We start from the raw sequence: 13,889 nt of genomic DNA on the forward strand, positions 1-13,889 counted from the left end.
TTTAACACATTCTCATGTTCATAACAGCCATAATTTCCACAAACCGCGCTAGCAGAATATGTCTGTGTAGATTCTCAGTCATCCAGGTCATGGTAAACTCGACGCTTAATCCAAAGGCAATTGGATTTGTTGAAGATCTTGAATACGTTTCACCTCTCCTACGAAAGGCTTCTTTTAATTTCTGGCTTCGTCCACCAGAAAGTTTAGAACTGAAGAAGCCTTTCGTTTTCAAGATCTTCAACTAGTCCAGTTGACTTTGGATCAAGCTTCGAATTCAGCAGAGGAATACTATATTGGCCAGCAGGACAGACCATTATTATTGGGTTTACATGGAGATTTTTGTCTCGAATTAACATGTTTTCATACCAGGTGGAAAGCAGGCATCTTAACTGCCACGAAAAACCCCATAAAGAGATATTATGTAGATGGTTTACATGTCAGAAGTTAAGTTTTGACTGTTCCCGCGGTCTGCGTAGGAAACTTTGAGGCCGAAGCACTGATTAACGAACGCGTCGCGTAGCTGCCATAGACTGTAAATATTAAAGTAGTTCCACAGTTTTAAAAAAGAAACCAAAGATAAGTGTTACTCAAAAAGGTAAACTATAAATACATGATAACTAATTAATCAGATATGTTGATAACTATGAATTAGTTAGGAACTAGTGAATTTATTTTTTCCTAATTTAAATTTCTGGAAAAGATTTACAGTAACAGTATGAAAATGGATCAACAAGCAATAACCGTTCATTTTAATCAAATTTATATTAGTCCCTTTTTCCATAATTTATTGGTAATTCCTTCCTTACCGTTTTCTAATTACTTCACCACCAGTAGGCTAATGTCCTCAAATGATCTCCAGATGTATTTATATTTAAGTTACAGCAGCTAGGAGTGGCTGGATATTTGAACAAAATAATTTCATAAATCTCGTCACACTTTTACAACTTTTACAGAGATATCCAATTTTGTTTTTAAGATGACATGTTCAATGTATTTATCAGTTTCTAATACAACCCATTCCTTATACGTGACACCTCAATTACAAACCCATCTTTTGTCAATATTTTCACCAGTACTTATTCCCTCTTGTGTTTAAATTCAGTAATCATCTCAACATTTACCCTCATGATGTTATAAATTACAAGAATATTAACCACAACAACCAACCTACCTGTTGACTTCTGAAATTGTTCAGTTTGAGGTCAAAGGTTATCTACAGTAGGCTACCAAAATGTTAGTATGTTTTGAAAATAATTGAAAAGGCAGGTACACGACTGATTAATTTATTTTATTTCAGAGAAAAACACGTTGAAAGTATATTCAAAATAATCCGAACAAGATGAGACATTTAAAGTAAACCTTCAGATTAGGGTCTGAATGTTGTTTTCATTACCGTCATTTCAAAATATCTACTTCTTTAATTTTCCAAATACTACAAAGAAGAGGGACGCTGAAGAAAGCCATTAGTAATTAATTGATTCCCTAAACCCATAATATTCATTGTTTTTTTTAGAATCAAAATACATTTGGGGTGAATGTCATTGGCATTCAAATCAAATATTTCATCAACCTTTTACAAGAACACGGAAGAAACCCCCTGATTACACAACCAAAGCTTTCACATTGATGAAGAATAACTTCAGGTTATGTTTAGGATCAAATTCAATATTTCATTTTATTGTTAATTCATGTTTTTTGACATTGCAAATAAATATAATTAATCCTAATCAGTACTTTATTTTTACATATAATAAATCAGAAATGGGAGCACATACAGTTGCAGTTCCTCTACCGTCCACTAGATGCTGCTGTAATAAAACAGACTGAAGTGCAATACCAGGTCCCAGTCTGATGACCTGTTAGCTAGGATCAGTACCAGGTCCCAGTTTGATGGCCTGTTAACTAGCATCAGTGCCAGGTCCCAGTTTGATGACCAGTTAGCTAGGATCAGTACCAGGTCCCAGTGTGATGACCTGTTAGCTAGCATCAGTACCAGGTCTCATTTTGATGACTTGTTAGCTTGGATCAGAACCAGGATTTCTCTGATGGCGTTCTGTTTCAGCTGTGGAGCTTCTATCCATCCGTCTCCACAGAGTAACAAATTAACTTACGGGTCCAATTAAATGTCGGCTGAAATCTGTATGACTGAAATGCCAGTAGCCTATTGGTTAGTGCGCTCCCAAGGTACACATAAAGAGGCTGTGGTCCTCTAGGAGGGCGGTCCGAGATATAATTGAGGCTGAGAAGATGGTGAAATAACACCATGATTCTGATATCTAAAACATATGAATTCATGATTTGTCAGATCTGTCTGCAAGATGACAAGCAGAAAACTTTAAAATGCTTGTTTTTTAACTTCAGGAGAATCTCAGTTCTCAGACTTTCATGAGTTTTTCAGTAATTTCTCTAAGTTTAATTTTGGTCTGAACACACCTTGACAGGGCATTAAAGGTTAAAGCTTTAGTTCCAGGTTTTAAGTTCTTTTAATGGAAAAGAGTAATCAGAGGAGTATCAGGTAGAGCAGCCACAACAGAACACACAGCGTACCAAACCAGGTGTGCCAGTCCACACTCATGATTTCAAACACTTCTGTCACCAGCCACTTGTCACAGCTGCTGCTGATTCCAGCTGACTGCTCGGACTCAAGATGTTTGGCAGCGTGGGCCTCGTACGACTCCTCTTCTGAGTATGATGCCTCTGGGATATATTGGAAATGTTCCCCATCCTCCAAGGCGAGCGCTCGGCCTGGGCCAGTGCCTGACGACTCTTGTTCTTTAGACCTGAAGCGATCATGATGACAGGAGGTCAGACAGCACACAGCTTCACTATGAGCTCTGATGTCCTAAATATACAGCCCCCCTTATCTGATCACCAGACAGCCAAAGATAAAGTTTGTTTAAGGTTAAACATGATGTGAAAATCTGGATTTATCCAGATTGTGTAGAGTGTAATGTTTGGTTCTACTTGTTCATGCAGCATCATTGGTTCTTATTTCTGTGTTCAGTCTCACTTTTGTTACTGTGCACATACTGCAGGGTTCACAAAAACACAGCGCACACTCGTGTTAATCAATAATTAATCATTAAACAGCAAAAAAAACAAGTGCCTTAGAATGATGACATGTTAGTAACAAACTGCATTAAACTATTAACTTCTTACTTCGTTAGATTAAAACACCTATAAGCACACAGAACTGGAAACTGAGGCGGTGAAGTTTGAACTGATTCAGTCGATCTCCTGCTTTTCTCCTCCAGACTTACTCTACCTCTCACTCCCTGCAGTCTTTATCAGCAGGATTACTGACACAACCTAACATGAACCTTAGCAAAAAGAGGGCTGTCTCCTCTGCTGCGGACAAACTTTAACACTAGCTAACATACGTTTGTTCTTGCTAGTTAACATACAGTAGTTCTTCTACAGATAGCTAACGTTAGGGCAGTTTATTCTATAAAAAAGTATGTCTCCAAAGATAGTTAGCATGTTCCCATTGACTCTATTCACTGTTTTTTAATTAGTTCTACTATTTCACCAGGGGAAGTCGATAGTATCGCCATAAATTAAACTAATTTTAGCTAGATATGTATTTTAATTTTAAAGTAGGCTTAAAGCACTTAAGAGGATTTGTTCAAACATGAAACTAAAGTATTACTAAGTGGATGAATACTGGACCGTTGGCTCAGTGCCTTACACCTGCATTAGCAAAAGTCTTGGTTAATCAGCTTCGTCCCACATAGGAATGTATAAATGGTAAGGTACTGTGCAGACGGAAAAGCAACACATGTTTACATTACAGTATCGAGATGTTGAACTAAAGATCATAATAAAGATCTGGGTAACAGAGAAGAAGCTTTCTTTCCATCAGTGCTTTAAAAGTATGTTGAAGATGTTTTTGTTACCAGTTGTTCTCCATGACATGGTAACCCTTTTATTCGGACCCAGCCGAAAGATTTGAGTTTGATTCACCTCAAAGGGGTGACCCTAATCATATAAGCGTTCACTATCACAACTGATGTGATGGAGACACATTGGATGTATTACGATGGAGATTTACACACGATCCGGCTACAGGATACATGTTAATGCAGGTGTAAAGAGCGCCTCAAGGTAAGTTGAGAAGCTAATATTGTCTTTATTCTTGTGTGTTTTTGTGGAGCTGGTTATATGCTACCCACCAGGTGAGTGCGGGCTCTGGGTGTCCCAACACCTCCACCTCTAGCGTCACTGGAGAGCCCTCCATAACGGTGGCTCTAGACAGGGGCCTGGTAAAGCAGGGTGGGCCAGGTTTAGAGGCTTTTCCCTGGGGAAGAGACTCTGCCAGGGACTCGGGGAGAGGATGAGGAGCAGGAAGGGGAGGCCCTTGGATCTGAGGAGTTAGCTTGATCTCCTCACGGATGGCCATGGGCTGGCAAATGTTTGGGTCTTGGTCTGGAGTTAGTAGATGAGGTGGAAAGGACAGTGGGGTAGCATGCGGATTAGCCTGCTGTGCCAAAGCTAGGGTGTGTGCTTTGGGCTGAGAAGGAGCTGCAGGTTCGGCAGGGCTGCTGGGCGTCATGCCAGGGCCATGCACACACTGCTGGGTACAGGTAGACCCGCAGATGGAGTGGACTGCCTTGTGGCTCTGCTCGCTGCTGAATCTATTAGTACTGGTGATGGTGCTGAGGGATGTACTGATGTTGCTGACACAGTTTGGCTGTGGAATAATTGCGTCATGGACCTCAGGGATATTGCAATAACTGCCTTGAGGGAAGGACTGACTGTGAAAGGTTTGTTGGATAACTGGAGTACTTGTGATCAGGCTGCGGCTTAGGGGCATGGATGGTGAGGATGCCTCCTTGCTAGACTGGGAGTAAAGAACATCTTGATCAATGCTACTCCTTAAATCAGGGGAAGACTGTGGACAATTGCTGTCCCTTGAAAGCGTCGTACTTGTGTGGACACAGGTTTCACTGGATTTGATGTCACCTGGAAGGTTGCTGTCTTTATAAAGAGCAGAATATGAACAGCTGAGGACGGGCTCAGTCTTGGACAGCGTCTTACTCTCTGGTCTTTCTTTGGATGACCTGGGGCTGCTGCAAGCCTTTGTCGAGGTACTAGTACTGTTTGAAGTGGATGATTGGTTGTAAATGGTGTTGATACTGGTGCTGTTTTTACTCTCCAGTGTCCTTTTTGGTGTGGAGACTGGATATGCTTCGTTCTCCGTTTGGGAGGAAGTTGTATCCTGATGGAGGCCCATCCCAGAGGCAGGGAAAGAATGTGGAAAACTTTTTTCTTGACAGATGGAAGTTTTCTTTTGAGAAAAAGTATTGCAGGATTTTAGGATCCTAGTGTCTTGTGGAAGGGTCTTGTCCCTTTGGAGATCAGGATTTGGTTCATTAGAATGCAGAGGATAAAAACGCAACAGGGGGCTGATTGGGCCGTGACTGAGCACAGCTGTCTGGGGAAAGGGATCTGTCTTGAGCGAGGTCTCACCTTTGGAACCAATATTTGGAGTGATCTTACCCTGGGTACCTGTGGTCGTCTGAGGTTGATTAAATTCAATTTTATGTTTCTTTATTTGGGGCCCAATTTGTAAAGGTATATTTATCTCAGGGACTTTATTGTCTGTGTCAGAACAAGTGTCTGCAGTGCTGCTGTTTTGGACTGGATTAGATCCAGAGGGCAAACTTGGTTCATGGGCGCCCAGGGGGTGGTCAGCACTCTGGGGTACGTTGGCTATACTGGTCTCCTTAGTAATCAGGATGCTGCACAAAGTGCTGGTGAGTGGGCTTGAAGCAGGAACTGTCAACACACTCTGGACAAGCAACCCTGACTCCGATCGAAGCCTGGAACACACAGAAAGACCATTTTCTTAAATCTTGATTGCTTCTTGGTAATTTGCAACATTTCATAATTACAACTGTATTTTTACAGTTCAAATGTGGCCTCTAAATGTAATTTGCATCTCCTGACTGTCCTCCTGCCTCCTGTATTAAACCACAATTTGATTGTACACAAAGCTATGCTTGGTATCAGGTATCAAACCCTTTAGAGATCTGACTTGTTTTTGGGTGTCCAGATATTTCTGGGATTTGGTTATTTCTTTGATTTATTTTTTATTTGGTGAACGTGCAGTTGCTCGTTAAGAGTGGTTGTCAACCATTGACATCCAAAATACTGTTTTTCTTTAAAATTGAAGTATTACAGGAGCAGTATTAGATGTACTTCAGTATCCCAGCATTGAGCCTTATCTCAGTTTTGAATATGGTGTTAACATAGAAACCTGGTTATTCATATCAATACATACAAGATAAATACGAGCATCCCAGTTTCTGATTAGTGCATCGTATTTGTGCAGGTGCCTGTGATGTTTATTTTTAAAAACACAACCTGCGTTGAACTGGAGAAGCTTACATCAAGACCACCGTCTGCTGTGGTGTCCAGTGGACAGTAACCAAACATCTCGTCCAAGATTTTGGTAAAATGTGAAATTTGCTGGATCAGAGCCCCTTCTTTTGGACTGATGTTTGGCCACGTAGTAAAGTTTCTACAGGACCTAACTCACTCCACCATACCTGATGGAATACCAGCATCCTGTAGCCTGCTCACCACTGACTAGGTCAGAATTCCTTCTCCCATCCAAATGGCCAATTATATTTCATTCTTTAATTACCGAAAGAGAAAACTCTTGTTTATTGGTCCCTCCAAGTAAGATGCTCTTGTTGCCACCGCCATGTTTGTTTTTCTGATACGTCACTTGGCTGAGGCCACGCCTGTGCAGGAAGTCTGCAGCTGTCAGAAACCAGGGCAAGGTGTTCTCCAGTTTGCAAAATCAGGATTCTCAAAATCGGGGTTAAGGCATTTTCCAATTTCTGGAATCAGGATGTTTACATACAAAAAAACAAAAACCGTATACTTCCGAAAAAAACCAGGATACTCAAGTCCATGTAAACGCACTCATTGCCAAACAAAGATATCTTTTGGATCCAAACTTCTTGCTTTTTTAAAATCAAGGTAGAATATTGACCCCTGGATAGAATAATTTATATTTTCTTATATTAGAAAAACTCCCCGAACATCATGGAAGAACTCTTGTTCTGTTCTGACCTGGCTCTGGGATTGGCTCTGGGATTAGTCCTGATACAGACCTGGTGCTGCTGTGAGGGTTGGAGGGAGGAGTTCGGCAACTAGGCCCTCTCTGTTGAACTGCACCACAAGCAGAACTACTCCCAATATGTTCTGACTGGGCATGGTACTGGTGGCTGTACTGGTTGATGTGGACGCTGTGGGAACTGAAACAGACACCCTCCTCGACGTCAGATTGAACCATGATGGACTCTGGGGTCTCTGCCAGCGGTGGTAGGGAGATATCATCAGGTGATGCACACTCGTATTCGTCATTGGAGAGGTAATCCTCAATCATCACTTCCTGTTGCTGGAGCTCTGTCTCTGACAGACCTCTTGCTGATGCATTCTGGGTAGAACACATCCAGGGTTAGACTGATATGACTGAACTCTTACAGGAACAAGAATGCTTTACGGTTGATTAAATATCTTTATACAAATACAGTTAATTTGACTTTTTTAATCCATTGTTTGTACACAAACAACAAACATATTTCCCAAGTAGCTAGTTTTAGAGCTAAGCTAACGGCAGACAACAGAAAAAAGGACTCTCTTTCCCATTGTCTGGGGTTGAGTACTTTTTCAATAACAAAACGCCATCAGGTTAAAAAAGTTTTTCAGTTAAATTAAGATTTAACAGTTGAGCCGGAGATTCTCTTTGCAGGAAGGACCAAGCCACACACCACCAGGGGACCCCTGAACATAGAGGTCAGGAGGAGTCACCTTTTTGAAAGTGCAACTCTAAACTGGAACATATAAAGCTTTTAAAGTTTTTAAGTCTGGCCTTAAAGTCAATTCTATCTCTTTAAGGTGGTTCAAAGATGCAAGAAGGTCTGGTAGTATTTTGTGAAGATACAATTGTGTGTCATCAGCGTAGAGATGAAAATAAACTAGTTATTTTGGAAATATGGCTCTGATGCCAACATGTAAATGAAAAGTAAATAGGTAGCACACAGGAAATAACTAAATAATTATATTTATCTGTGTCTTAAGTAATCCACATGAAGCAGATATACCTGCTGTCTCAGTTCTGCTGTCTCTTTCCTCTGGAACGCCCTCTGGATGTCGGAGAATGACGGGCCAATCAGAGGGAGAGGGGACGTGGTCTCAGTCTCGCCAGGCTGTGATTGGCTGTGGATGGTGTAGATTCTTCGGTTGGCCAACACAGGGGAGCAGGAGAGGCTCAAGGTGTGAGTGGAGCAGAAGGAGGAGGAGGTGTGCTGTCGGCTGCGGAAAAGAGTCAAGACAAAGAACCTTCACTTATAGAGTATAGAAAAGACTGGCTGAGTTTAAAAAAAATAACCAACACATTCAGAGTACCTGTTCTCCGAAATGACCGTCTGTGTTTCTGCCTCCTGACTCTGACTCTTCTGCAACGGAGGCTTCCTATTGGCCGCTGTCTGCCTCTTCAAGGGAACCTCCTTACCATCATGCTCTGCCGTCAGCTCAGGGGTGTGGCCTGTCTCCTTCAGCTCGTACTGGGAGGACATAACAGATTCAGATAAGCTTCATATCTTCATTTGCATCTAATTGTTTAATATTGTTTTTAAATGCAGCCCAATGTTGCATTAGTCACAAGAGAACATGAAATATATCTTCTTCTTACGACTAGGGAGGATTTTTACCATTTCAGCCGTTTCCTGAGTGCTGCGATTATTCCTCTGTTCCTTCTTTTTTGACTTCCTGTTTCCCTTCTTCTCTTTCTCTACGTCCTTCTCTTCCGTCATACTGTCTCTCCTCTCGTCCTCTTCCTTTTTCTCTTTCTCTGCCTCCTCCTCCTCTTGTTGTTTGTTCTCCTTCTGAAAACATCATCGTTATGTCAAAGTGGATGTAAACACAGTGCATCATGTATTTGAAACTGGTACTCTGCAGGATGCGGAGGAGAGAACATGATTAAAAGACATCATGCTTTAGTATTCATAGCTTTGAGGCACATGAAAACTCTGAAGAACTGCAGCACAGGCTTTTTAATTTTCTATCTCTTCTAAACGACTCATGTTCACATCACCTGACCTCAGACAGACAGAGATATTAATATAAACTAAGACTTGGGCAGTTGTGACCCTCAAACAGAACACAAGATGGTCTTACGGTTTAAAGAGTGACCCTGTTAAGTGTGGGACGTCACATGAACGCTCTGAATAACAGGAAAAGTTTAGCTATGAAGTGATAATACATGAGAAACAAAAGTTTCAGCAGTCACGGGTTAAATGGGGACTGAAGTAGTTAAAGTACCAAGGCTTGAAATCAAACCCGCCCACCTGCTTTGAGGACTACAGCGTCTAAATCTGAGCACTCGATATAACCACTTGTCTGTCCAAGTGGATTTAAATGTCTCAGTTAAGATTCTTATTCACCTTCAGTTTGGCTTCCAGCTCCAACAGTCCATCACTCAGCTCTCTGATGGATGCCACCATCTCTGAGTGTTTGCTGACCGTCTTCTCGATGTACCGCTGCCCCTCCTCCGCCCCTGAAACACACATACACACAAACACACACACACATACACAGTATCATAGTTTTTGAGTTATTATCATTTATCAGATTAAGAGCCATGGACAGCTGTATTAAGACAAATATTCTCATTTAGCGCCGTATAGAGGACTCTGTTGCTTCGTCTGCTACTTCCACGTCATTCTTTTTATTCCATATCGTACCTCAGGAGACCCCCCGCCCCCCCTCCTATCTGACAGGTATAGTGTCCCGCTGTGAGGTGTATGTTTCCTTCTGTACCGTATTTTCCGCACTATAAGGCGCACTTAAAAGTCTTTAATTTTCTCAAAAAACGACAGTGCGCCTTATAATCTGGAGCGCCTTATATATGGATCAATTGGTTAATTGGTTGATCCATACTGGTTGTACACGGCGCTCAGCGACACTGACTCGGATAATGACGAGAGGGAGCCGGGCATGTTGGATGCTGTACTCGCCCAACTGTTCAATTCGGACACTGAAGAAGAAGAATTCGAGGGATTCGTGGACGGGGAATGAACTGAAAAAGTGAGCTTTACGTGTTATACGTAACTGAACAATGTTGAGTTATGCACTAACGTTTGAATTAGCGGTATCAGACTGTGTTTCTTTTACGTGTTTACAACTGAACAAGGCTGGGAGATATTGTGAATATGCACATTAACGTTTGAACAATGTTGAGTTATTGTGAATGCACTAATGAATGAACAATTTCGAGAGTTACTATATTGTGAATGCACTAACGTTTGATTTAGTGGTATCAGACTGTTTCTTTTACTACGTGTTTACTGAATCAGGGAAAAGTTCCCCTCCACGTTTGGGAGAAGAGGAGTGGATGCATAACGCAACCCCAGTCAAACGTTTGACTGCAGTATCTTCTATTCTATGCGCCTTATAATCCGGTGCGCCCTATATATGAAAACAGTTCTAAAATAGGCCATTCATTGAAGGTGCGCCTTATAATCCGGTGCGCCTTATAGTGCGGAAAATACGGTAATTATCAAGATATTTTCAGGACTGCATGAGTGAAAACGACTTCAGAGATACATATCCACCTGTTAAGAATAAAATCACTGCCCCTGATTCCCCTGCTGTGTTCCACTGTGGCAGGCAAAGAGGCAGAGCCTGAGGCAGGCCTTCAGCCTCCTGAGCTACAACACGCCACACGCCTTATTATGCACAATGCACAACTCTTAGCTTAATTTAAACAAAACAGGTGGGTCATAAATTAAATTCACACACTGGACAATGTGAGCCAATAATAAAGACATGAGCTATTCAGACCTTCTTTTAACTGGGCTGTAAATATGTTGAACTCTACTGTTTGAATCAACATTTTAACATGGCTGTTAATGGGACTTCCAAGGTTTAGCATCCAGTCTGTAGTGGACACTCGAGGAACTGCAGCTATTTGCACCTCCGTGTTGCTACTTGGTGTTTACTCACCGTGCAGTCTGACTGCCAGCTCGCTGATCTGACTGATCCTCTCTTCCTGTTGAGGAACAGTTGGCCACACAAACTTCTCAAACTGTTGGTAGAGAACGGTGACGGCTTCCGTGCTGCGACACTCGGACGAAAATGTCCTGACACGAGTGATGGTCGCGCTCGCCTCCTCGCACCAGAACTGATACTGTTCATACGAACCAACAATAAAACAAATCACTGACTCTGTGAATGTAACCTCACACTAATTCTACAAATATTATAATGTAATAATCTTATATCTGTTAAAAAGTATAAAAGTATAAAAATGAACTGTAGTTTGTCTCACCTCCTCCATGGCTTGCTGCAGTTTGCAGGTCATCTCTAGTGTCTTCTGGTGTTCGCTGACACCTCGTTCAAACTCTCCCATCTGTCGCTGCAACTCGTTGATGGCGTCCTCAGCCTCCCGAGCCACGCCCCCATCTTTGACCTCCGTCCCCAGCCGTGCTGTCACACCCTGCAGACGTTTTCTGAGCGCCTGCAAGTTCAGACAGAGCAGAGCATGCCAGATCATGCTCCCGCTGATGGACTGACAGATAGAAGTAGTTTATGGGTTTTTTAATGTGAGGGATGTTAGAGTAGGGTGAAGAAACTCCAAGCAGTACCACGAATTGACTGTTTTACATCTTAACATGGTGGCAGGTTTTTCTGCTTATACCTTGGACAAAATATCATGACCTGCAGCCATGATCGCCTACAGCTAAGACCAGACCAGCAGAAAGGGATTGTCTTCGTTTGATGTTAGTGATGAACCACACGGTAACTATGGAAAGAGGCGGGGCAGTGAGTCCCTCTGACCTCAATGGGACCAACCAGGCTCAATAAAAAAGGATGCAACAAACCAGTGATGCTGCTGGTAATTTGAATACAACCCAACTATTACTTCACAAGGGCAGTGGCGGTTCTAGACCATTTTTACTGAGGGGGCCAAACAGAGGCCAGTTGTTTTGTCAGAGGGGAACATTAAACCCAGGTCAAAAATAGACAAAGATGATAGCTTTAAAAAAATATTTATTATGCCAAATAATAGCAAGTATCATTAAATACCACAACATTAAATACCATGATTTATATTTGTTTCAGTAACAGAATTTAATACTAGATTGTGAGTCCGGTTGTTGAGTCAAATACTGTGTATGTGTTTTGAGGGGGTTCTTCCTTTTGGAGGGGTGGCCACAGGGGGGACCAAGCTCAGTGTTACAGGGGCACTGGCCCCTGTTGGCCCCTGCCTAGAACCGCCCATGCACAAGGGCTCCCCCAACTGGAGTAACTTTGACCCTCAGCAACCCTGTGAGAGGCTCAGATCAGGAACTGGACCTACTTGTAACTTCTCCTCATACATCTCCACCTGCTGCAACTGGTTCCTGGCGGCCTTCGTGTTCCTGGTCCGGTCGTTTCTCTTCATGTAGTTAAACTTCAGGTTACTGAAACGCTTCTTCAGCTCTTTGAAGGAGTCTCGAAGCTGAAACATGAAAAAAATGTGCCACCTCAAAACCAACAGCTGGTTTCACATGAAGATGTTATAGAGAAAGCCTTTGTTGTCATTATACAACAAGTGAAAACACAACCACAGCTACCAACAACGGGCATTCAGGGAAGACAAGAGAGACAGAATATAAAAAGTATTTCACTGGAGGTCATTTATATTCAACAGGGGGAAAAAAATCATTGCGCTGCAGCAGCATGCGGAAAATGCGCTGTAACACAGGAACGCAACATTTCTGCTCGTTTGAGCAATTTGATCGTTTTCTTACATTTTCCTCACTAATTCGTCTGTATCTTTGCAAACTTCTGAGAAGGATTACGAATTCAAAAGTTTAAAACAACACAAACTGGAGGTTAAAAAGCCAATTTCTAGATTCACTCCAATCGGTAGCTTTGACCCTGTTGGGTTACTTCTGAACGACCGGGCCCTGGCAACTCTGAGTATCTGTAAACCTTTATGGATATCCTTCCTATAGTTGTAAAGATAAGTTGCTAGCACAGCTACAAGTTCACATATTTCATCCTTTATTGTTTTATTTTTTTATTTTTGGTCAAAGTAGTCCGAGCTGCATCGTGGTCAGCTCGGTGTTGATTCACGTCTTCAGAGCTTTGATGAGTTTATTTTTAGAGCAGGAGGGCTTAAATCCAGAGGGACATTTCTGCCTCTGAGTGGAGGATCAGCGGTGTCATATGGCTGATCTGTCAGCCGAGAACAGCTGAGGCGGAGATAAGTGGACAGACAGTGAAGGGTATTAGTTCAACAGATGAATATGTTGAAACGAGAGGCTAAGGAGGTCAGACAAACATTGAGGTGGAGGTGCAGCTAAGTTTGGGAAATCCCTGCATTGAGCACTGGGAGCACTAAAGGGTTAAGTAAAGAGTATTCAGACGGAATCAATGAGTTTACGTTCATATGACAAAAAAATAACTCTGAATTATAAAGATCTGTCACCCCAAGAACGACTCCCTCAGAGTATTAAGAGCTGCACTAAAGTACCATTTAACAAATATCAACTTCACTCGGCACTAGCCCAGACTGTATCCGTAGACTGGCTATAGCTCCTGTTAACAGGCCTGCTTGCCTCGCTCTATAACCTGGATGTAAACGAGCACAGTGAACAGATAGCATCTCTTAGGAGCAGCGGGGTTTGTCAGTGTTTAGATCTATAAAGTCTTGATAAAGTTGTACGTCGGTAGTGTCGGGTTGAACTGGGATATCGACCGGAGCGATGTGTAACCACATTCAGCTCAGACATGTGGACGCTAACCTGCAGAGAGGACTGAAGGCTAGCGGTTCTAGCGTTAGCCACACACTGCAAACCAAATGACATTGTTTACCTACAATGTAA

At 42.2% G+C, this 13,889-nt stretch overlaps 1 protein-coding gene across 1 annotated transcript in view; it reads right to left on the reverse strand.

Moving 5' to 3' along the window:
• Positions 1–1,273: 1,273 nt before the first annotated feature.
• The window catches only part of ccdc141 (coiled-coil domain containing 141), a 32,027-nt gene continuing 19,411 nt past the window's right edge, over positions 1,274–13,889 (reverse strand). Inside the window, exons 20-29 of the mRNA XM_065962530.1 lie at positions 12,377–12,517; positions 11,345–11,533; positions 11,020–11,203; positions 9,459–9,571; positions 8,727–8,900; positions 8,422–8,579; positions 8,118–8,328; positions 7,125–7,450; positions 4,173–5,822; positions 1,274–2,780 (exon numbers count right to left, since the gene is read on the reverse strand). Coding sequence (XP_065818602.1) covers positions 2,501–2,780; positions 4,173–5,822; positions 7,125–7,450; positions 8,118–8,328; positions 8,422–8,579; positions 8,727–8,900; positions 9,459–9,571; positions 11,020–11,203; positions 11,345–11,533; positions 12,377–12,517 — 3,426 coding nt within the window. The 3' untranslated portion in view covers positions 1,274–2,500. The remainder of the gene's footprint in view (positions 2,781–4,172; positions 5,823–7,124; positions 7,451–8,117; positions 8,329–8,421; positions 8,580–8,726; positions 8,901–9,458; positions 9,572–11,019; positions 11,204–11,344; positions 11,534–12,376; positions 12,518–13,889) is intronic.

Source organism: Labrus bergylta, chromosome 13, assembly GCF_963930695.1.
Source record: "Labrus bergylta chromosome 13, fLabBer1.1, whole genome shotgun sequence".
Classification (NCBI taxonomy): Eukaryota; Metazoa; Chordata; class Actinopteri; order Labriformes; family Labridae; genus Labrus; species Labrus bergylta.